The sequence below is a fragment of the Takifugu rubripes genome, chromosome 5 (genome assembly GCF_901000725.2).
Source record: "Takifugu rubripes chromosome 5, fTakRub1.2, whole genome shotgun sequence".
Lineage (NCBI taxonomy): Eukaryota > Metazoa > Chordata > Actinopteri > Tetraodontiformes > Tetraodontidae > Takifugu > Takifugu rubripes.
Genome location: NC_042289.1, coordinates 12,094,307 through 12,117,744, shown reverse-complemented (window position 1 = coordinate 12,117,744; position 23,438 = coordinate 12,094,307). Strand labels below are relative to the sequence as shown.

Sequence of the window (23,438 nt, the reverse complement as noted above, 5' to 3'; positions counted from 1 at the left end):
CTTTGAGTAGATTGTTGTTTGACAATGTTGGACTAAAGTGTGACTCACTACTAAATTTGGCACATTTAAAGGTTTTTGGATCATGCTAAATGTTAATTTCCCGGGAAGTAGTCGAGGCACGTGGTAGCGACCTCATCAATCGATTGCTAAGTGATTCAGAGATAGTTGGAATTCCTCAGCAACGATCCAACTATTCATTGACCTAACAATCCTTACTTTTACTACCCTTATCTATTATGACTGATGTTTCGACATGAAAACACCAATGTGCATGAGTAATAAAACCATTGGGGTCTTCGGTTTTGTGCAGAATGTTAGTGAGATGCAACCCTAAACCCCTTCTCTGTTGTGACAGCACGTAGAAAAATGACACAACACTCACAGTAAAGTGTTATTAATGCTTCTCTTTAACAATATTCCAAAAATGCAACATCATACTTCACTTATTTGATCATACTCATTGTAATTACAGTAATTTAAACGCAGGAGCTTTTATTAGTGCATTGTTCTATGTAGCTGTAGCCTACAATAATGGTGAAGTAATTGTAGTATTCAACCCTATCTTAACATCTAAATAAAATTAAATGCAACAGCTTCAAACACTTTGATTGCAGGACGAATACAGAACATCTGTAAACATTTATCTGCATGGTAACACTGTCCATACTTCAAGTCTTTTAAGAAGTGGAAACATGTAAAATCTTCCTAAGGGAAATGAAAAGTGCCTTGATTAAGTAATTAAAATGGATAAAAGCTGATAGAGCTGGTGACAATCAATGAGCAATACCTCTTATTACATCATTAGTGCAAAAACAATCACTTCTAAATTAAAATTGTTCAGTTTGAACATGCTTGTTTTTCTTCTTACACACTTTCGGTTTCAGCCAAGGAAGTAAGTTTGTTCTTTAACTGCCATTATACTTCGAATTAAAATACATGGCACATCTTCAGAGTGATTAGTGACCGTGCTTGTTCAAAAGGCCGCTGTTATCTCGCAGGTGTCAAGGCTTGGCTTTGGCCAAGGCCAAACGCTCAGACACCGTCTTGAGGGGGATTCCTTTGCGGGTCACTTTAACGTGGATGAAGAGGGTGGCGGGTGACAGACTGGAACCATCTGCCTTCAGCAAATGAACATGTCGGTAGCCTGAGAAGAGAGAACAGAGGTTAGGAGGAGCGGTGCGAATTTTGAGGCGCTATGATGAGGAGAGCGAGCGTCTGTGCTGCACCTGTCCGCAAGCTCGTGAAAGGAAGTGTGAATTGGCCCACGAAGTCGTTTTTGGCTGTGTGGTCGTGGTCCTCAACCACAAACCTGACCAAGGCCAGCTCAGGGACCTGAAGCTGGAAGCCCAGGGTGCAGTCCCACCGCGGGTTAAAACCTGTAGGGGGCGCAAAAGTCTGTAAAAACACGGTGCACTTTTTCAGCCATGGACAGAAAAGAATAATTACACTTAACGCTGCCATCTGTTGGCTGAGAGATTCAAATTGTTCGTCAATCTTTAATTTAAAAACAGCTCTCCTTTATTGTTAGGAGTAAAAAGCCCTCTGCTGAAACTATGCAGTTAACAAATCGGATTTGCTAATGGTGATGAAATCTGATTTACCGTTGTTGTCAATGCGGTGGGTTTTGCCCTTTGTGTTATCAATGGCCACCCCGTGAATTTCCACCCACACTTGGGGGTCAACAATGGAGCTAAACTTATCTGCGTTGATTTTGGGCAGCTGCTGTGCTGAGATTATCTGAAAGACAAAAAAAAGGAGCCTTTTTTTACACATTCTGATTTGTTGGAAGTATAGCTAAATAACATTTACACTGTCTTATGTTAAGGACCATTTTATACAGTGGTTCCAACACTTATGCTGATATAAAACTAAAGAAGAGTGACTATTTGTTATTTCACATCTGGGTTTCAGTTTGTCTAAAATAATAGGGAGAGGATGGCGTGTTTCCACTGTCGGCCTCCAGGGGGCGTGATTGACTATCATCCATGACGTAAAATGTCAAAAAGGACAACAATGAGTTTTTATTGAAACCAAAAATGCACAATCAGCAAGCAGTAATCTGATATATAATCGGACTGGTGCAGAAATCGGAGGTGTAATCGGATTACTCTGCTGACACTCACTCGTATGGTCAGCTGGGTCGGGATGTGTCCGGGCCCTCCTCCTGTGTTCTCGGGGTTGAAGTTAGACGTGGGGCTGCACAAGAAGCTGGGTTTCAAGACGTATCCACAGCGACCGTTGGGGAGGAAGCGGCCCTGGTTCAGGTCCATCTGTTCGCCGGGTGTCTGGAAGTTCAGAGCCACTGTGGAAACAACGGAGTCAATAAGGCTGCCGGCTTGGTGACGCACGCCATAAAACATTGGAGACTCAGCGAAGCGGTAAGCAGCGGAATGAACGTGTTCTGGCATTTTTCAGCGGAACAGTCCGCGTTTGCCTCTCAGCTCCGGTTTGGAGTACTGACCCATCTGGCAGCCCCCGTTCCACATTTCCTGCGGATCATAGTTGGATGATTGGAGGCGCTGGCCAGAGGGGTAGATCCGGCTCAGCTGTCTGCTGTTGTGTCTCGCAAAAAGCTTCCCTGCAAATGAAAAGATAAAGAAGCACACGCCGTGATCCACCGGAGGCTGACGGCACCAACCGCGGAATCAGCTGCTGCTGCGCTCTCCACAAAATCCTTTCGACTTTCCCCTACGCGGCGAGGACATGCAATTATTCCCACATTTGTACCAGAGTCCTTGATGAGCCTGAGGGCTTCGCTTTCAGAGAAGGAGGACATTTCATTGGGAGGGTTTTCAAACAGATTTTCGAAGCCTCGGAAGGGAACGCTCCTGCAGTACACCGCCAGCTCCGACAGCTCCGGGCTGAGTTTCAGGCTGACCTGCGAAGGACGAGAGAAATTGGTCTCTTATCTCAAACCTGCAGAGGACTCGCCGATGCCCGCGCCGCCACTGACCTTCGCAGGCTCCTTTTTCGGCGCGTTCTTGACAGCGTTTGCCACTTCTTCGTCGGAGCTGGAGGAGAAGCTGGCGCAGCTGCCGTTCTTTCCCAGCTGAGCCAGGTGAGGAGTGTGCTTCTTCCCCTTTATCAGGATGCGACCCCTCAGCTCCTGGAACCAAGGTCGTTTGGAAAATCAGAGGTGACAGGAGGCAGTTGGGGGGGGTTCAGTGTGTTCCAGCTGTGTGTTGTACCTCAGGAGAGGGCAGATCCGTCAGCGGCTCAGAAGTGAGGGGCCTGGTGAGAAGTTTGCCTCCCAGGATGGTACGCAGGTTTTTGGCCATGACGGCCTGCTGCTCCACAGAGCAGTGATTTTCCAGAGACAGGATTAGAGGGTAAGGAGATGCCTACATGGAGAGACGCAGGGAAGTCCATTATAATGCAATTAACAGCATAAATACAACACAGGACCTAAAGCTTTAATCCCATAGAATCCCCAAAGTGGCAGGTAGTTGGATGCTGAGAAGGAAAACGTCCTGGAATGTTCTGGTTGCCGATTATGGCATCATTACAGGATTTATGGAGTCAGACAGTTCTTACCTTGAAGGCGTACTGGGCGATGGTTTCGATCACCTCCTTGAAGGGCACTTTAGAGGTGAGAGTGTGTCCGTGGTAGATGACCGGTTCTCCTCGGTCTCCATCCCAGCAGTCCAGCTCCACGCAGCGGCACCCCTGATTCAGAGCCCTGTTGGCGAGAGACATGTCATGACTCCTCCGGGGTGGAGCGGACGCGCGAGTCTGGCGGTGTTCCGGGTCATTACCTGATGTAAGGCTCAGTACTGCTGGCGCTGGTAACTTGGTCCTTGGTAAGGTAAGTGTTGTGTGACGAAGAGATGAAGTAATGGGCCAGGGGGTGGCTCATGTCCTGGTGGACCCTGCCGTGGTCGGGGTTAAACACGTCGTTCTCCTGGGACAGCATGTACATGGTGAACCCGTTCTGGGTCATGAGCTGGTTCTTCTGAGCTGCAGGGAATAACAACAAATGCCAAATCAACCGTTTAGCTTTGGTTCCGGCTTTCGAGCGGTGGAGGACGGCGTGCGGGACCTACCCCACTCGTTGAGCTCATACGTGAGGATGAGGCTCTGGGCGTGCTTCAGCGAGGCGTCTTCTCCTTGGTCTCCCAGGAAGTCGCGCAGCTCTGCGGTGGCCAGCACGCAGCCGTTACTGGAATAGTGCCTGAATACGGCGTCGAGTTCAGGCCGCCGCAGCAGCTCCCTGCAGAACTCCTCGATCTCTATGTGGTCCAGACGATCGTCTCCGGATCGGTCGCACCTCTGGGATGCGTGGACGGGTTGGGGTGGGGAAAAAAAGACACACCTATCAAACAAAACGTGCTTTTGTCTAGAAATAATCATGCAAATCACATCCAGCTGTGTTTTTTTTTGCATTAAAAGCCTGGTTCTCAGAGGAACCGGACCTAAAAACTGGGTCTTGGAGGAGTACCAATTTAATCTGGGGTACAGAAATGGGGGGTGGGGGGGGGGGGAAATGTTGTTACAGGTGCAATAACCCAACCCTGACCTTGAACAAACAGCGGGCGTACTGCTCGCTCAGGTCGATGTTGATCATCTGGAGTAACCGCTTCACCTCCTCGTAGCTCATTTTTCCGTCCTGGTTCTGGTCCGCTCTCCTCAGGTAGCCTCGGATCCAAGTTTACAGAGTTAAAGGAAAAGCAGTGGAGACTAGAAAACACACACAGACTTCAGAGCTCGGCTCCGTTCCTGGAGCAGTCAGCACTCATTGTTTAGCTTCCTTTTGTTCTTGCCTTCCCTCCTGAGCTCCTTTTCATGTCCTGTTGTGAGAGCCTGATAGTCTCAACTCACCACTGCTGAGTTCACAGAGGAAGGCAAAGATGGCGGCCGTTACCAGGCTCTAAGGTAAACATCTGATGCAACGTAACTCGATAAAAGTGTTGACAGCAACGAGGATCTTGTTCTCACCAGCTGCCCGTTGCTCAGAATGCCCACGCAGATACACCGCTAAATTAAAATCACAACCTGAAAACTCATCTGGCGATCTGCTGGCTTCCTGTAAATGTGCTTCAAGTGACTGTGGGAGCAGATTTGGAGCTCTTCACTGAGCTGCCCCCAGCAGCGAGGCTCTGGGTGTAAGATGGGACGTCTGACAGCAGCGACAGTGATACTGGGAACGCTGAGCTATATTTACTGGATTGTAAATTGGGCAGGATATTGGTCCAACTTTTCCTTCTGACTCATGTTGGCCACGTATTCCTTCAGCGTGCGGAGCCCTCGGACCCAGCATTGGGCCTCAGCCTCGCTGGGGCACACCAGGTCCAGGCTCTTCCTGGCTCCTCTGAAGACCACGGTGAAGCACTGCTTGTCGTGCACGGACCTCGAGAGGCGCCTCAGCGCCTCAGACTGGCAGCCTTCGCGGATGCACTCCACCTCTGTGGCGGCGACTGTGAGAGGGAAGCAAAGGGTTGTGAAATAAAGAAGCATTGAGGGAAAAGGCCTTTTAGCTGTAATTCACAATAAAACCTCGTGATTCATTCAGACCAACAAAACCAACCGGATTTCACAACAGGGCCATTTAAACCTGCGAATTTATGATGCTTTTAGGGGAAAAATGTACTTTCAACTCTGAGAAAGTGGCAACCAGCATTCACTGTGGTAACGTAATGTTAAGCCTTTTAACTGAAGCTGTAATAACAACCATAGAAAAGTACCTTCAGACTGATGCTAACATGCTAACACATGGACGTGAAGATAAAAAAAAACATACAGATTTTCTTGCACAGCTCAAAATATCTGTGTTTCTGGAGTTTCTGTCTCCAATGAGCCAAAAGTAGAATCTCGGTGAGCCACAATCTTGTGATCTAAATGCTAACATCTGATATACGTGTGAGATCACCATGCTAACAACTAGTAGCGCTCAGGCTAAAATAAATGTCACCAGTTGATGTGTGAGTTGGAACCAAATCTGAGCTGAAACAGCTGGCTGATGATGCATTAACCACAGATTTCAGTGAATTTCTTCATGCAAAAAACCAAATCATTGCTCATTACAGTGAAGATTATTTTTAGATTGGTTTTAAATTGTTTTAGTTTTAGTTGCAGCCATAAACAGGACGGTTCTATAGGAGTTGCTAGGATAAATTTATATATTTCACAAATAAAATGACAACCTTGAGCCCAACAGGACACTGAAAACATCAGATTTATCTTTCCGAGGCCGTGAATTTCATGGAACTTCATCCAGTATTTGTGGAGGTACTTGACTCTGGGATCTGATGTGGCTAAAACATTTTTCTCGGGTAGCAGCTCCGTCCTATGAGTAATGCCTGTCATGTGCACAAAGAGCTACGACTTTTCTTCTCGGCACGTGCAGCCGTGAGACTCATCTCTCCGATGAATCCGGAGTGGTCGTATCTGAGGGGGGGAGAGCCAAAAAAGGCTTTATTTGAGCTCTGTTTGCTCATATTTGCCAAGTCCAAACAGAAAGTGGCTGCTGGAGCGGGGTAATAATGGCGGCCCCCCGACAAAAGCCCCATTCTCCTGCTGGAGGCTGTGAAGACACTGTTGTCCTACACTGCAATAATACCCCACATTCCTCCTTCATGGCCGTCCCAGAGATGGCAAAAGTGGCACGCATATGCGTGCATGTGACTCGGAGGTGTTGTATTTCATGCCAAGTGTTTTCCTAGCAGAAGACCGAGCACCGAGCTCCAGGCGTCAGATCACACACCCGACCTGGAGGGGTGCCTGGAGCCTGGAAAAGAGGAGCCGGTCCAAGCCCTCATCCTGGATCCACACAAACAGCCACTTATAACACACAAATATGGTCTTCGGCTCCGCAGCACAGCAGCGAGACAAGGCGTTATCTCTTGCAGCTCTCAGACTCACTCTGCTGCTCGGGGGGTTTTTTTTTACACGCTGGAATCTGACCGATGGGGGCTTATTTTTGGCTGAAGCACAATCAAGTCAGCCTTGACGCCCACCCCCCCTCAGGCCGCAGACAACAAGGTCGGGACGGCAAACACAGGACGTTGTTGTTAAAACACCTTCCTGCATGAAATACAGGCACAAAACACTCAGTATCCCTGCACTCTGACCTATTTCTCCATCAGATTTTCCAAGGCTGCGTCTAAAATAAAGAGAAAAAGGATTTCTCCAGAGGTTTAGAACTTCGGTGTAATTGCACGTGATTGACAGTCGCACGTTTCGTCAGAAGTGTGACTGTAATTTAGTGACTGTAATTTAGCGGCTCTCGACTGTGATTTCCTGCCAGTTGGACTAAAACTGGTCATCTGTAAGGCTGGAGCCTGAATAATGCCGTGAATCTGACGCCGAGGGCTGAAAGGGTGGATTTCTAATCCTCTCTGGGACCACGTGTGTCTTTGGGAACGTTCACACTCCGGTTTTAGCCCCAACGTTTTCGCATAATCATGCTCGCAAATGGACAAATACACCCAAACAGGAACAAACATCAAGCTCATACTGAATTTTTCCTAAATAAAAGATTAAAAGTGTCTCCTTGGACGCAGTTTCTGTAAATTAGCACCTCCTGGATTCCTGCTGCCCCACACACACGCACACACCCCCATAATCAAAGCTAATCAGGGAAATCTGCCGCGTCATCAGCGAGACGCCGTTGGCTTCACCCGGTGATCTGGACAGCTGGACAAAGCAGACATGATCCAGGCTACTGTAGCCGCATCTGCCGAGCTTCAGACCCCCTAATTATTTGATCGCGTCTCCGGAGCCGCCAAACAAACAGCCTCTGTAATGAGGCAGAGCAGAGACGAGCAGCAATCCAGACTGGTCCCAGTCTGTACTGGGAAGGCCTACCGGCCGCTTTCCCCTCCCGGAAAATGCTTTTCCTCTCTTTCATCCAGTCGGCTGTCAGAGCTCCTTCTGATTTCTCCGAATTCCCTTTTCACTTGGTCCTTTGCCTATTTTCCACCTTAAATTCTCCTGATGGTCATGAACTGCAGCCAACACACACACACACACACACACACACACACACACACACACACACACACACACACACGCATACTCACACGTCTGCTTAGCTTTGGCTCTGCGGGAGCTCTTGGTGGACTCGCACCAGACGGTGAGTCCGTCCTCCAGGAGCCGCACGTTCCGGCTCTTCTGCCACCGGGAGGAGCGAACCTTCACCATGTTGGAGCCCTGCATCATCACACGGATGTCTTCATTCTCCAGCCCTGGAGGACACAGAAGACACAACAGAGCTCTACTTACTGTCAACCAGCATCTGTGTTTTATATACAAATCAGAGAGAGAGAAGGACTAGATGAAGGTTTTAGTCCACCAAGTCCGTCCTATGTTGTCTTAAACCCTCTGACAAGCGGTGACTCAACAGCAGGAAAGGGCGGCGAGATTATTTAGCGGCTGCATTGTCGGCAGGATCTGGGAATGTGACTGTGGACGCGTCAGGAAAAACACGTAATAAAGGTTCTTTTCAGTTCTCCAACCCAAACAGCGTCTGACTTCCAGCAGAACTGGGAATGTGTCAACAGACGTCCTGCTGGTACCATCTCAGAGATACCGCAGCAGTAAAAACAGATCCAGGTCCATCTGGGAATGGAACCCTTTAGCTTAATGCTAATAGATATAGAAAGTTCCAACATGACCTGCACTCCAAACATAAGTTGCCTCATGTTCATCCAAACACTAGAGGAATATGAGGCAACTTATATTTCTGCAATCTTGCACCTCGGCAACTTTCGGAACGTTTATCTGTAGGTTTCAGCTAAAACTGGACGGTCGCCAGCCTGAGTTGTGACGCGCTAGCGTTGATCATTAGGGCCTAAATGGATGTAAGGTGGAACCACTGGGGTGTCACAGAGGCAGTGCAATGAAGCACTTTCCCCTCTTGAGTCTCTTTTTTAAATCACTCTTCCACTCACGTCCTCACAGCCGGGGAATACCGCCTGCCTTTTAAATCACCCTCTTCCATTCTCTCGCTGCTAAATGGCTGAAGCTCCTCAAAGGGCCCCCCCCCCCCCCCGGTTTACCAAACAACAGAAACTCCCTCCCCCTCCTCCACTCCAGAAACAAACTGGAGCCGCGGATTCTTCCCCATCAGGGTGGAACACAAAGACCCCACCCCACCCCACCCCCAGGCTGTCCATAACAAGCTGTTTTTCCAGGCTGTTGCCACATGTACGGCATTCCCCCAAGCGGAGCACATGGGCCCGATTAACTGCAGGTCATTGACCACGCTAAGCTGCTCAAACAGCCCAAAGCTCCCCCGTCTCAACCCTCGGCTGCACCTTTTCCTCGTTCCTACCTGCAACGCTCGGATATCTGGGAATACCGCCCTTCCGATTCACCCCCGAAAGCCTGTTCGCGGGGCCGTAAATGGAGGGAGAGGAGAGAGAGAGGAGGCTCTTCCTCCTCCCTCTCAACCTTTTCTCGCCACAAATCAGGTTGACGGCCGCTCCGTCAGGTGGTAAACGGAGGCCTGCATGGCGACTGGGTAGCAACCGCGATCCTTTCCAAGGCCAAGTATTTCAACACAGCATGGAGGCTAAATTAGTAGGTATGCTAGCACCTCCGGGGACGTTTATTATGACACAAACCGAAGCAGCTCAGCACAGAAGCGTTTCTCTGCAGCCCCCTCCTTCATTTGACGCCTCAGAAATCTGGATTCTTTTTTTACAATCTCAGCGAGCCGGGGCAACAATCTCCATGGCTCTGGCCTAAGATTGTGCAGCTCGGGAGATATTTATGGCCCGTAACAGAACACTTTAGATCTCCGCGGCAGGTAAACAGACCATAACAGCCTGCGAGAAGGAAAAGGAGGGGTTTCCCCCCCCCCCCCTCCATCAAGACTGAGGCTGTGATCCTTGTAGACAAAGCTTCTGCTCTGGTTTTAATTAGAAGGCTTGGCTCACTTGACTTTAGTGTAAAACTGATTTTCTGTGTCAGGCTACAAACTTGGGAGTGTTTCAGAACCTGTGCTGATGGCCTGTACTGCAGCCCGCCACCGGGGGCAGCGGCGAGCCCGCGAAAACTGCCGAATAAGGCATTTACCGGCTGAACCGTGTGGAGGAGAAGCAATAAACGGTGACATCAGCCTCGGCTACGTCAACGCCAGCGAGGAGGATTAGAGAGAAAATGAGCACATGAGCCAGTCGGTCACACACGAACGCCGCTCGCATACCGGCTCCTCCTGGGAGAAGGTTCGGGTTTCTCTCAACCTAACAACGGCGGGCGAGCCAAGACTGGACCCGCACAGGTTGGGCGAACCGGGCACGACCACGATGTGCCTCTTACGGGACAATCGAAGCCACGTCTCAAAGATCAAAGGAAAATGGAAACAAAAATCAAAGCGAGCGAGAGAATTGTGACCCTCGCTGAGGACCGAGGACCAACGGGCCTCTCCCGTTCGTTTATTCCAGCACATCGGGGTGAAATGTTTTTGGGATATGATGATTTCTCCGCCCCCGTCAGACGTCAGCGTTTAATTCTGAAACCTTTAATGGGGTCAAGCTGAAATCTAAGACTTTGGACGTGGGGACCCACCGGCCGACGGCTCCGCGGCCGCGTTAATGCGCTAATTCCTGCTTGTGCCCTGCGTTCAGAATAATCACAGCCACGTGAGAGCCGTTATGGGTCATAACCACATTTGGGATGCATCCATACGTGCCTGAGTCAAACTACTGACACCACCTTTATCTATCCACGCAGACGTCACATGACTCCAATACCGCTGCTTTTGTCTCTGGTATCGGGTCAGATTTACTGCTGGGTTAAAGTCCACCTGACCACCTGGTTTATAAGCACACATGGCAGTAAAGGGTCACCGGGGGGGTGGTGGGGTTTGTCCCAGTGGACTCATTATTTGCTCCTGGCAGCATCAAACATCAGCGATGCCTCAACAAGCGTCTGCAGAGTGTCAGCAGATTCGGTTCTGGCTCGGCACCTGTTCCACACCGGGCCCGGGGGCCAGAAGAATGCACCGAGGATGGGTCTGGTAGCCGCGGAGCCGCTAAGGAAGGGGCCAAGACTTTTCTCCTTTCTGATCCTTTTTCCAGCACCTATCTGTCAAAAAATGTGCTGCCTGCAGCTGTTTTAAATGTCAGGATTTGCTGCTTCTCCTCGGTTCTTGGACCGCCGGGCCCCGAGGAGCCCGTCCAGGTCTGTGGTCGAGCGCCGGTCCAGATTTCCAGAGTCTTTTTCACGGCTTCTGACAGGTGCTCGGTCTTGGCTCCCTCCAGGTGCGAGGAGCGCTGGCCCGGGTGGGAGTGGGCTGGAAGAACCGGTCAACTCCTCATAAACACATGATCTCCTCCACGCAACACCAACACACGCACGCTCTCACACACTTTCACAGATACTGACGCATTAGGGTGTCATTATCTGTTGATTACCAGTAATCTGCGCCATTATAACGCAGAGGAGTAAACAGCTGTCTTATCCTGTTTAGTCTCATAAAATGAACTTCAGAAGTTTGGCAGCTGCTCCCGCCACACAAGAACTCTCATTACACCTTCAGCCAAGACACCAAGTCAGCGTTTTGCAGTTTTTAAAGTGCAACTGATGGTTCAGAGCCGTGAAATCCTTCCCGTTTGTTAGGATTTGCTCAGATTTGCTGCGTAATTATGGCGCGTTTGGTGTCGGCGCTCGGGAGAAGAAGCAACTCTTACCGAGCCTCCTGCCGGGCTCCGCCGTCCTCTTCTCCTCCCTGGAGTGGCCGACCGGAGTCTTCCCGCTTCCCAACATTGTTGCGGCTCCTGCAGAAACCTCAGCCCGGCCGCCACCTTCGCACTGGAGGCTCGTTCTGACTGTTAGCTCGGGGGAATAAAGAGTCGAGGGGGGTTTCAGCTTCCTCCCCGCCAGCACAGATTTGAGGCCCCGAGCAGGGAGAGACAGTCATTCCTTTTCCACATGTAAAGAGAAGTCCCTCCCCAGCGCGGTGCTCCATGCCTGCGCGTAATATGACTCCGTCCGAGGCGCACGCCTGGCACACCTGCACCTCCTCCTCCTCCTGCCGCCTGCACCCCCAACTGCCTGAAACTGCCCCAAAGTCCCCTGAGTGAATTCTGGCGAGGCTCTGGAAGACGGCCAGGCCATAATTCTCCCATTAATGATTTTAAACGATAATGTTAAATGATAAACTGCCGACGGGCCGTTCAAGGCGTTTAAATTAAATACCGTCAATTATTTTGATTGAATTCAAAGCCACGCGTACATATTACGTGAGTAAAATCCCAAATTTAATTCGATTTTTAAATTTAGACATTATTTGGACCAACTTGTACACGAGCAATATGGGGAAAACAACTCAAACGAACTATTTTTGGAAGAATCATCTTAAATATTCTTCCACACAACGCAAAAAAAAGAGATTTGCATCTTTGTTGCTACTCCTTTTTATTAATTTATTTATTTTTACATTTGATCTCAGAGTAAATGAGGCAGAATAGGTAAGGGTGAGACGCCCCCTGTTGGAAACAAGATGCAACTGTCTGAACCATAAAAGCAAATAATTTAATTTAATCCTGCGTGCACGGATGTACGTAGAGGGATGTATATGCAACTGGTCTGTAGTTCTAAAGGTTAGTATTTGGAAATAAATCCAGGGGATGCATCAGAAGCGAGGGGGGGACCTATTTAATTCAAAATAATAAAGTTATTGCAAACAAAAATACAATAATACAATAATATTACTAACAAAGAGTTATAATACGAACCAGGAGTTTAACATGTTGTGCTTCTGTGGCACAGAAAGAGAGTTTTAATTGGTTCTTGAGTCAGTTATTACTGTACCGTGCGTCTAGTTCAAGATTATCAACCCCATATTAATGGCAGGCCTGATGAAACTCCATCTACTACCTCTTCATATTCTTTTAAATGCGGCAACAACGATGTCAGGCAGGATGAGAGATTAAGTTATTCCCACTAATCCTCACAAGCTGTGATCTTTTCAGGAAGCCTTGGTTCCATGGCTGGAGCAGCTCCTTCGCTTGAGAACATTGGAACCCCTCAGCTTCACTGCACCACTGAGTGGGGGCCATCGCCCTCTCCCTCGCAGCATTTCCCCAATTCGGCTTGTTTGCAAGGAGCAGAAACCCGGCTGGTTTCTAATAGTGCAAACAGGAGGCCAGTGTTGTTAGTAGCTGTTGGACTTTCATGTCTTTACAAGCAGGAGTGGAGTCACCCTGTTCAGGAGGTCACAGTCGGAGCAACACGACTCTACTGTTAATACAGGCAAAACTGCAGATGCACACAAAGTTTACAATGAAGCCATTGTTGCACCAGACAAGGAACAGTGGAAAATTAGATGTTAACTCCTTGATGCATTTGAAAATTGTGTGTGTGTGTGTGTGTGTGTGAACAGCAACAACGTTCTTGGTTGCCATATTGTTGGATCCAGCCATAACCCCGTTTAACTGATGGCTGACTCGGCCACGGTGACAGAATGTTAAGATGCTCCGATGTAAAAATCCAAGAAGAGCTGGCTAAGCAGAAAAATAAAAGGCTTCAGTGCTGCTTGCAACCCGGGGTCGGTCTACTTCCTGAAAGAGAATTTATTCTCCGAGGGTTCAACGCCGCGGATAAACGTCAAGACAGACCGAGTCTAAATCAGTTTGTGCTCATCTCAAGGCGGCGACCTATAACGTTTTTAACTCGGTGTTCATATGTTAAAGTTATAACTGTTCGTGAATATTCAACGGAAATATCCTCAAGGGAATCATCATGCTCCAGTAACTACGCCAACCCATTACTGTCACACTGGCCTAGTTAGCAGCCAGCTAGCACGGGGTTTTGTGTGCCGAAAAACGTTTCCATTTATTCACATTTGAACCTGGAGTGAACATTCTTATAGAACATGCCATTGTATGGCAGAAACGCATGTTTATTATGATCGTATGATCATTACATGGTGGCTGAATGAGGAGTTAGCATATGCTAAATTGGCTTCGCTTGCGGGACGGAGGCTACGCAAATAGCAAAACTGGCAACTCATTTTTTCTGAAATGTGTTTATTGGGGTGATAATATATATATATGGGTTTCACTCGCCATCGATTGGTTTAATGCTTAGTTTCAAAAGAACACGAGTGATTTGCCAGCCAACGTTAATATTCGGCTAACGTTAGCTAGCTACCTTATCCTTAGCTGTTATAAACGGCACACGCTGTACAAGCAACGCTTCATATCTTAACGTGAGTGGAATAGAAATACACAGATCGGATCTAAAACACTCCGTTTGTCGGTAAGATGGGTGTTAAGCAAGTGTGATATCGCCTAACCCACCCTCACACAACGATGGGTTCGAAGGTGCGCTAGCAGCGGCAGCTTAACAATAAATGGCGTTTGTTTACGCTAATTCGCGACTTCGCCTCCAGCCGCTGTATTACAATGTATCACTCCGCGCGGAACGCAGAGCATTCTTCCTGACACGATGAACTCAAAATACGGCGGCAAAACGCAAATTTTAACGCGGCTAATCGACGTGTATACTTGTACTTTAAATATGAGACGTTTACATTTTAAAAAAATAATTTCCCTGACCGAGGACTCAAATTGGACTACTTTCCACACGAGCATATTTTCCACCTCTGTTAAAGTACGGGTGTGTTTCAAAGATACTATTTAATCTGCATCAGCCACTGAAGACAGTAAACATTGACAAACAGCACGTTTCCATTATTAAAAGTACCTTATTTAGGCGTGCTCGTAATGTAGTGGAATTTAATGATTTCAGCCCAATTTGTTTTTGCAAACTTTTAAACGCAACCCCTCGCTTCACGATGGTACATTCCTTTAAGAAGCCCCGGACTACTTTCTTGGAGTGGGCGGCGTACTCTTGATTGACTGATTGCTCTACCAATAATAAAAAAATTAAAGCTTAGCAACAGCAAAATAATCATTTTGTCCAATCAGATAAGAGAGGTGTGTGCTTTACGGCGGTCAACACTCTGACACCTGATTGGTTAAACCGCTCGTCAGTTACGGTAGAATTGTGGCCAATGTAGTCTGGTGCCGAGGTCCTTGTTCGCGCTTTGTTGAAAGGTAAACCACATTACCCACAATCCCACAGGCATTACAAGCAGTTGCATGCGCACGGCTTGAGGCGGAGCTGCTATAAAAACAAGAGCTCCCTCTTCTCGAGCAGCACACTGGACACTGTTGTGACGGCAGGACGTCGTCTGCTGGTGAACGGTAGTTGTGACAGTATCGAAACAGTTAATGGTAGTTAGCGACAGTTGCTCTGACAAACCCTTGGAGGAGTAACAAGTGTTTACTATTCGCAAGCGTACCTGCTGCACGAGAGTCTCCTTCTAAACTGGAAAAAACTATTTTAAGTGATATTGGACTATTTTGGATTTTTTTTTTTTTTTTTTTTCTTATTTTCCCAAGATTAAGTTTTAAGGGGTTTTGGTGAACTTTGAAGCTCAGTTTCAGGAGCGTGAATATGATCTGAAACAGAAGCGGGGAATCGGCGACGGACCACCGGGATGACAGAGCCAACGGAACAGACCCATCACCTGAAAACTTCGGACAGCCCATCAGGTGGGATCGGCGGGGACGCTATGGAGCATCTCCCCGCCAGCAACAGTGGAGCACCAGAGAACGGCGACAGGGGGCGCCAGAGAGAGCAGAAGAAGCACCGACGGGCGGAGAACTGTGAGGATATCAGCACAGACAAGTTATGGCAAATGAAAGGCGGACAGAGGGGGGTGTGCCCTGCGTTAGCAGCCGGAAACGAGCTCCTAAAATGCCCGATCGCAGCCCGGCCTCACGCAAACGCCGATGCCGAGGGTAGTCACGAATCGAACGGGAAAAACGGCGGAGACGGACAACTGGATGGGACTTTGAATCAGGTGCGAGAGGAGAGCGCGCTCATCGACTCCGACACCGGCCTGGATGCGCGCCTGGGCAGGAGGAAACACAGGCGCAGGCCGTCGAAGAAGAAGCGCAACTGGAAGCCTTATTTCAAACTTTCCTGGGAGGAAAGGAGAGCTCTGGAAGAGAAGGAGACCGCCAGGGCCTCCCGGCTGAGAGAACAGATGTTCGCCAAAGGGCTCCCGGTGGCCCCCTACAACACCACCCAGTTCCTGATGGACGAGCACGACCGAGAGGAGCCGGACCTCAACACCGAGACCGGGATCAGGCGACCCTGCGGGATAGGTGTTCGCATAGAGGACACAGTCAGCGAGGAGGACCTTTTTGACCCAAACCCCAACGAGGACGAGGACGACGATGACGGCAGCGGCGGGGGCAGCGACGGCATCGGCAGGCCCGGGAACGCCGGCGGCGAGTTTCTCCAGAGAGACTTTTCCGAGACCTACGAGATGTACCACGTCGAGAGCCTGCAGAATATGACCAAGCAGGAGCTGGTGCAGGAGTACCTGGAGCTGGAGAAGTGCATGTCGCGTCTGGAGGAGGAGAACAACCGGCTCAGGCGCGCCGTGGAGCACGGAGGTCTGACCCCGGAGAGCTCCCTGGTGCGGCTGGGTGAGCTGGAGAGAGAGCTGGAGACACTGAGGGCTCAAAACTCGGAGCTGCTTCTTCTGAACCAGCCCAACAAGGACAGGGAACAGGTCGCCTCCAATTAAAGGACGCACGGCACGAAGAAAAGGTAAAACAGTGGGACTGCTGCATTTTTAAAAAAATAAATAAAACATTTGCCATCAGTTTTCTGTCATCAGTTTGTCATCAGGACGGTTAAGAATTGCGGCCCCCGCGCAATACTTGATGTTTCTTTTCTATGTGGGATAAAAGGGCGTCATCTTTTCCAAACTAAAAAAATATATATATTTCAAGAACAACATTCTTTTTTTTTCTTTTTTTAAATGAAGAGAATGTATCTGACAGCGCGATTTGTTTTGTCCCCCGTTTTAAACTTCGATGAAAGACCTGTTCCGATTTTGAATGAAGTTAATTTAGTCGTGTTTCTCGAAAATAAAGATCGAGGCGGTTTGCAGAATCAAATTCCGGAGCTGATCATTTTAACAGTTGTGTGTGAACATACGTTGAATAAAACTTCTGAATTCTGTCCAGTCTTGAGAGCCGTTTATGCCAGATCAGGTCTGGGAGAGGGTGGAGGAGCTCACGCATGATGAAGATGCCGTTTAGGAAGTTTAATCCGCACAGTTGTTTTGCAATAAGGATTTGCACAATGGTTCATTTCCGGTCTGGAATGACCTTCAATTTCATTTCATGACAACATGCTGCAGCGAGGGTTACAGTAACACTATAGTGAAAGGGAAGTTTTATTATTTTCCGTTATAGCTTGTTTATTACAGAATATTTCAGGATCGTGTTATCCCATCCGTGGCCAGCAGGGGGCGACACACCACCCACTTTAAGCAGAAAGAGCCTCTTTGTGCAAAAAAAAAGGAGAAAAACTCACGTTGCACATTTGTTTTTTTTAAACATAATTCTGTTTATTTACATCATAAATTCTTGCTTTAAAGCACACGGCCATGAGGGGGAAATTGCTTCGGGGTGACAACCTTTACCTTTAAAAGTCCAGTCATCTTAGTTATACTTAAAAAGCAATTCCAAATGTACACATACAGTATGTTACATGTCGGGAGAGTTAAGTACAGAAAGAAACGCAACACGACGGAGGAGGAGACGCCAGCGGCTGAAGTGGTGACGGCTCTTTGTGGGTGTACCGTGGCGACTCGGAGGCAGAGGTGGGGGAGCAGCATTTCCTCTGCCTGTGCGAGTGCGCCGCCGCATCCTTGGCATGAAGCGGGCTCTCCGTCCTTCCACCTCGATGAGAGCGCGCGTCTTTGGGTCGGCGCCTTCGTTTGACCGTCGAGGAGAGGAGGAGGAGGGGGGGGGGGAGGTGGAGGAGAATGGCACCACAGAACAAAAGCACATTCCTGAAATCAGGCACTTGTAGGAACTAAAACAACCTTGAGGTAAAACGGGACGATAAGAGTTGGTTACAACTGGAACACAGTCTGGATTATTTGGAAAGATGCAAACTTTGGGTTTTTTAGCTCCCGTCTGTTACTCTGCAGCGGTAAAATCCCCCCCAGATTGGAGCAGAACCCCACCGTAACACGGGTTCTGTTCCGGTCCGTCCTGATGAAGCACTTCCCCACCCGCAGGGTGCTGAGCTGCCTGTTAACGAGCCTACTGTAGTGTCACAATTAACCGGATTCGCTTCCTCTTTTGCTACGTGCATCAGCGTTGTGGTCACCGTGGAAACAGTACTGAGAAAAGGCCGTCGGCGAGGAAATTAAGAGCAGGTTTAGTCTTTGAACAGGTACGCCGGACAGGTGAAATAATAATAAAAGTATTTTTTTTTAAATTTAATACAAAATATATAATATATATTGAATATAAAACAAAAATATATTAAAAGGGAACATTTCAAGTAACATCTTGAAAGAAGCGACTGTGCCGTACGCACCTTTGTAAACAATAAAAAAAAACTAAAAAAAAAAAAAGTAGAAACAAATAATATTAATATTTACAAGGTTAACTTAACAAGGCTTTGTACAAATGTTACACACACGCACACAAACACCTGCACACTCAGACAAGATCGCGGATATTCGTGTTAACAGACACGCTGGAGAAGCTGTGGAGAAGTTGGGAAGACTGGAAATGAGCTGCGTTTTTCTTCTGCGCCAAATTGACTGATAAAAGCACCGTTTTCCACCCTCCCTCGGCCACAGCGCCCCCCTCTGGTCGCGCGAGGGGACGCGGCACCGGGCCGAGGAGGAGAAGTGTGATGGTGATGAGGTCCGATTGTGTCTCTGTCTGGCTTCTGCATTATTTTATAAAAACACATTTTAAAAAAAGCTTTGGCAACACAAACGGGCCTCGCTGCCACGCACATGGAGCTTATTAAAAAGAAGGCGGGGGGGGGGGGCGGCTCTGCACAGACCTGGACACTGGTGCGGTGTGTTGCCCCTGGCAACGACCCTGTTTAAAGGCGGACCCCGCCCAGCCAGTCAGGATCTGCAGGTTTCCTCGGGGGCGGGGCTCGGGCGACAGGCCTCACAGGTACTGGTGGAATCTGGAAGGGGGGGTGTGGCGCGCCGCCCGACCGGGGTCCACTCCGTCTGGATCCTGTAGCGGCGCCGCCGGTTTGAACTGGTTCTGGCCGAGAGGAGACAAGGGGAACTCGTTGACGCGCAGCGGGGGTCTCTTGTCGGACACCTCGGTCGGGGAGGCCACCACGGTGTGACGGCGCCAGGCCCGTCTCTTTCTACGGGTCTCGGGGGACAGAGGCTTCCGCAGTCCCACGCTGCGCAGGTCGTCGGCGGAGCCCAACAGGCGAGCGCGGACCTGATCCGCCAGCGACCTGCCCGGGCCAGCAGGGGCGAAAGAAGAGGCCTCGCTGGGCCGCGCCGGGCGGGGGTTCTCCTGGCTGCTGCCCGAGGATGCCTGGGTTCTGGGAGAATCTCTCCTCACCGTGACGCTGCTGTCCGCCCCCGAGCTGGTCCCGTCGGCAGAAGCCCCGCCCCCCGACAGCTCCAGGTCCAGCGAGCGCGCCTTGGCCTTCTCCGACTTCAGCTTCTTCCGGGCCAGCGTGTCGCACTGGATCAGCTTGTGGGAGTTGAAGGAGGGCCGCGAGTGCAGCTTGTGGGTGGTGGAGGAGGAGGAGAAGGAGGAGGACGAGGGCGTGGTGGAGCGGGCGCCACCGTCGGCTCTGTCCGCGGAGTCCGGCGTGTGAACGAGGGCAGGGGGCGGGGCCAGGAGGCTGGTGGCTGAAGGGGCGGGAGGTTTGACGTGCGTGTAGAGGAAGCTGCGGGGGGGCCGCGCGTTGGTGGCGGGCGGGCTCCTCGGCTGCTTATCGGGTCGCTCCTGCGTGAGGGAGCGCGAGGCGAAGCCGCTCTCGTTGTCGGTCTCGCTCACCAGCTCGCTGTGCTCGTCGTCGGCCTCGTCGCCCCGCCCCTCTGACCCCAGGCTCCGCCCCAGCGTAGACAGGGTTGAGTAACCGGAGACGATGGAGCGCGCGTCCTCCGGGGCCCTCCACAGGGGCCCTTTGGCCTCTCTCCGCGCCTCCTCCTGGATCAACATGGCGGGCTGCCTTCCTCCTGCTTTCACCTCCTCGCTACATTGCGACCGGCCTGAAACAACTTCCGCCACCTTCTCTTCCGTCTCCTCCTTCGCGCCACCTTCTACGACTTCCTCCTCCTCCTCTTCCTCCTCCTCGTCTTCCTCCCCCTCCGCCCGGGGGGCGGTGTCTCCCGCAGGACACTCCGCCTCCTCTTCCTCCTCCTCCGTCCCCAGATGTCCGGTTTTGACGGGCTCGTGCTCCGAGTCATCGTCGGTGCTGCTGCCCACCCGCCAGGCGTTGTGGCGCTTCCGGCGTTTGCGGCCTGTAACGGCCGTCATGATGGACAGAGTCAGGAAGTCCTTGGGCGACAGGTCTTTCTTTGACCCCCACGACCCCTGAAAATGTAAAAAAAACACCGACTGTTGGAACCAGACTGTTTCGTAACCGAGACTTGTCGGCGGTGAGACTTTATAGCTGAGGCGGTTTTAAAGAATCCGCCTTTTCCGCCGCTAAACGCTAATGGAAGGCTAGCTTGAAACGTACCTTTGATTTAGCTGAATCACTGTTGGTTGAGTCTGAGGAAAAACGGAGGAAAAAAAAAAACACACACGAATGCGTCAGCATCATCGAAGGTCATAAAAACCCAACAGTCTCGGCGGAGAACACAGAGGAAGTTTAACAAAAAAAAATAAAAAAAGAGTTCCGCTGAACTGGTGAAAAAAACGTTTTATATACTGGTAAAAAAAAAAAAGAAGTGAGGAACTCCCTCTGTGACCTCCGACCTCTGAAACAGGTAGCGACCGGACCAGAGGTGTGAAGGAAAACCACGGCACACGCCGATGTCATCACTGAAGACACTGATGACATCAGAGGGACAGAAGCACTGGGATGGGGGGGGGGGATGAAGAACAGCCGCTCTCACGTGTGGGACAGGTCATCAGATTATTCCGCCACCTTTAAAGCTGTTTTTAACAGTACACACGGCTAAAGTGAGCGTGGAGGTGGAGCCAAAAACCCTCCACAGACCCCAGATCGTTGTTAATCACAGGGTGTTAGTGTGTTTAATCCCACCTGCCCGATAAGAAACCTGTCTCACGGATCTTTGGCGCTCAACCAGACCCTTTAGATATGTGGCTGTATATTCCAGGGGCTAATCCCGGATTTTCCCGTGTAACGGGAGTGTGATCGGGAGGATCGGGAGGTCTGGGGATGGAGCGTCGGGTGTAAACTGCATTTTGAAACGAGTATTAAAAGGTCTGCGAACGTGGGAGGACGACAGTTCACACAACGACCATCATTCGTTAGACTGGGACGACACTGGAAGGGACAGAGGACTCAGGAGGCACATGGAAACGTCACCACCGCTCTCGCCGTCACCATCACACACACACACACACACACAGAGGGCCAGGGGAGTTCCCATCCTACCGCAGTGGCTGCTCCACAGGCTCAGCTAAGAGAAGGAAACGCAGAGAAGGTACAGAGAGAGTGAAAGATGTGCAACGTGGAGCCAAACAGTCGTCAGCAGAGAAGAGAGACGTGCTTTCAAACACAACACTGACGTCATTCCTCATGCTGCGTTCAGGTTCGCCTCTGAAAGTGGAGCGCGTGTCGCGTTTCTCGTTCACCATCCGACAGTGATTACGTGGGGTTTTTTTTCTACCTGGGAGGAAACGCTGAAGGTTTCCTGTGAAGTTAACTGCCGATGATTCAACGGGGACTTTCCCCACTTCCATTTTTGAACTGAAAGCAGCATTTACTGTCAGCGCTGATGGTGGCGCGCTCACCTGAGGCCTCCCCGGGCAGCCCCGTCCTGCCGATGTTGGGCAGCAGGTGGTCGATGTTGGGGGCGGGCTGCACGTCCTCCGTGTCCACCGGCGTCTGCGTGGACAGAGAGCGGTGTTATCAAGCACTTCCCGACACTAAACACACACACACGACCGGCGTGATCGTCCCTCACACTCTTTGGTTGGATTTATAAAACAACAGAACCACTGTTGCCTGAGCTTAGGGGCCAGACATGCAAAACACGGTTATAAATCAGCTGTTTTTCGCTAAAAATGAAAACCTTCCACTGTTTGACCAGATGTTGGGGTCAGACGCGGAGCTCGGAAGGCTTCTCGTCTCATATTAAATGATAAAACACTCATTTCTGTAGATAAACGAGTCGTAAAGGCTGCATTGCTTACCTTTTCATCCTTATCTAACTCATCAGTGAAGAACCAAATACCCTGTAAAAGAGACAGATTTAGACTCATAATGATCGCTCATTTGTGTGTGTGTGTGTGTGTGTGTGTGTGTCTCACATGCTGGATGAGCGTCTCCACTATCTTGTAGCGATCAGGCATGTGAGTAACCATTTCTTTCATGTTGTCCTCAGACGTCCGCACCAGAGTCGGCCCGAACACCAGAGCCAGGTTTCGAGGTTCCATCTACACATTACAGACACGTTCAGACCAGATGGCATCACATCTCACACACACACACACACACACACACACACCGACCTTGTTCTTATCAGAGTTGTCGGCTACAGTCTTCAGGTGGCCAATCAGGAACTTGAGAGTGTGGTAATAGTGATCTGGGAGGTCTCGGATCTACGAAAACAATCATGCTAATGAGAAATGTGTCAAACACACACACACTAAATCTACTTATAGATTCAAACCAACGCACCAGTTTCTTCAAGGTTTTCAGCCTCTCTGACGCGTCGTCCATCCTGTTAGCGTCAATGAAATCATTGTACTTGTCTGTGGAGGTTATTAAGAACACACAAAAAAAAGGAAAGTTTACAGGAATCGCAGGGCGTGACCAGCGTGCGGCGGCTTGTGGAGACTCGTCCGCACTCACCATTGGTGAAAAGCGGCTCCGGAAGTTTCCTGAAGAAGGATTTCAATAGACTGCTGACAACGTTCAGGTCCTGCCACTTCTGTTAGTGACGCCACACAAAGATCAGCGTCAGCCGTTGTGTTCAAAGCTATGGAGAGTTTTACAGTCACGTTTCCTCACTTCCTCTGCTGGGTTGATGTCCACGCCCTTGTTGAGCTGCTCCTGAAGCAGCGACACCATGGCGTTGTTCCCGGGGACTCTGTAGATCCCGGTGTACTCCAGGCCCATCTCCTCCACCAGGCCGCAGCAGATCTCCACGATGAGCGGGATGAACTGGGGACGTGGGACAGGGTCGGCTCTCAAAACAAACACTTGGGGGCAAATTCAACGCAGGCAAAAAGGTGATGGGACCCCAACCTTGTTGTTCACGCCCGGCTGACAGTCCTCCAACCTCACACCAAAAGCTTTGGGAACCACCTTCTTGGTCTTCTTCATGATGTTGATCCCCCACGGAGACTTCAGGGGGCCGCTCTCATCTAAGCCCAAACACAAGAGTCTGGATGAGTGTCTCCCCCCTCAACTGGAGGCCAAATATTAAGGATTGACCTTTAAGATGTGGAACATATGGAGGCAACTGAGCATCA

At 49.9% G+C, this 23,438-nt stretch overlaps 3 protein-coding genes across 12 annotated transcripts in view; 1 reads left to right on the top strand and 2 right to left on the bottom strand.

Moving 5' to 3' along the window:
• Positions 1-384: 384 nt before the first annotated feature.
• plcd3a (phospholipase C, delta 3a) lies at positions 385-11,978 on the bottom strand. The gene is made up of 15 exons (XM_003964819.3): positions 11,634-11,978; positions 8,019-8,183; positions 5,186-5,414; positions 4,517-4,646; positions 4,044-4,269; positions 3,756-3,957; positions 3,535-3,679; positions 3,189-3,341; positions 2,954-3,106; positions 2,728-2,878; positions 2,462-2,578; positions 2,124-2,302; positions 1,602-1,737; positions 1,227-1,376; positions 385-1,144 (listed from the first exon to the last, which is right to left on the bottom strand). Exons 1-15 carry the CDS (start codon positions 11,707-11,709, stop codon positions 1,002-1,004), a joined length of 2,355 nt encoding a protein of 784 aa, XP_003964868.2. The 5' UTR covers positions 11,710-11,978; the 3' UTR covers positions 385-1,001.
• Positions 11,979-15,104: 3,126 nt separating this feature from the next.
• On the top strand, positions 15,105-16,992 carry hexim1 (HEXIM P-TEFb complex subunit 1). Its single transcript, XM_003964903.3, has one exon. The coding sequence runs from the start codon at positions 15,452-15,454 to the stop codon at positions 16,550-16,552; it is 1,101 nt and encodes a 366-aa protein (XP_003964952.2). The 5' UTR covers positions 15,105-15,451; the 3' UTR covers positions 16,553-16,992.
• A 369-nt stretch (positions 16,993-17,361) lies between these two features.
• The window catches only part of arhgap23a (Rho GTPase activating protein 23a), a 40,235-nt gene continuing 34,158 nt past the window's right edge, over positions 17,362-23,438 (bottom strand). For 9 of the 10 annotated variants that reach the window (XM_029836474.1, XM_011604199.2, XM_011604196.2 and 6 more), the window contains 10 exons: positions 23,212-23,330; positions 22,975-23,127; positions 22,816-22,894; positions 22,642-22,715; positions 22,473-22,562; positions 22,272-22,397; positions 22,155-22,196; positions 21,753-21,846; positions 20,509-20,540; positions 17,362-20,360 (listed from right to left, as the gene is read on the bottom strand). In XM_029836474.1, coding sequence (XP_029692334.1) covers positions 18,960-20,360; positions 20,509-20,540; positions 21,753-21,846; positions 22,155-22,196; positions 22,272-22,397; positions 22,473-22,562; positions 22,642-22,715; positions 22,816-22,894; positions 22,975-23,127; positions 23,212-23,330 — 2,210 coding nt within the window. In that variant the 3' untranslated portion in view covers positions 17,362-18,959. Of the gene's footprint in view, positions 20,361-20,508; positions 20,541-21,393; positions 21,419-21,752; positions 21,847-22,154; positions 22,197-22,271; positions 22,398-22,472; positions 22,563-22,641; positions 22,716-22,815; positions 22,895-22,974; positions 23,128-23,211; positions 23,331-23,438 lie in introns of all 10 variants that reach the window. The other variant, XM_029836476.1, reaches the window with a different exon arrangement.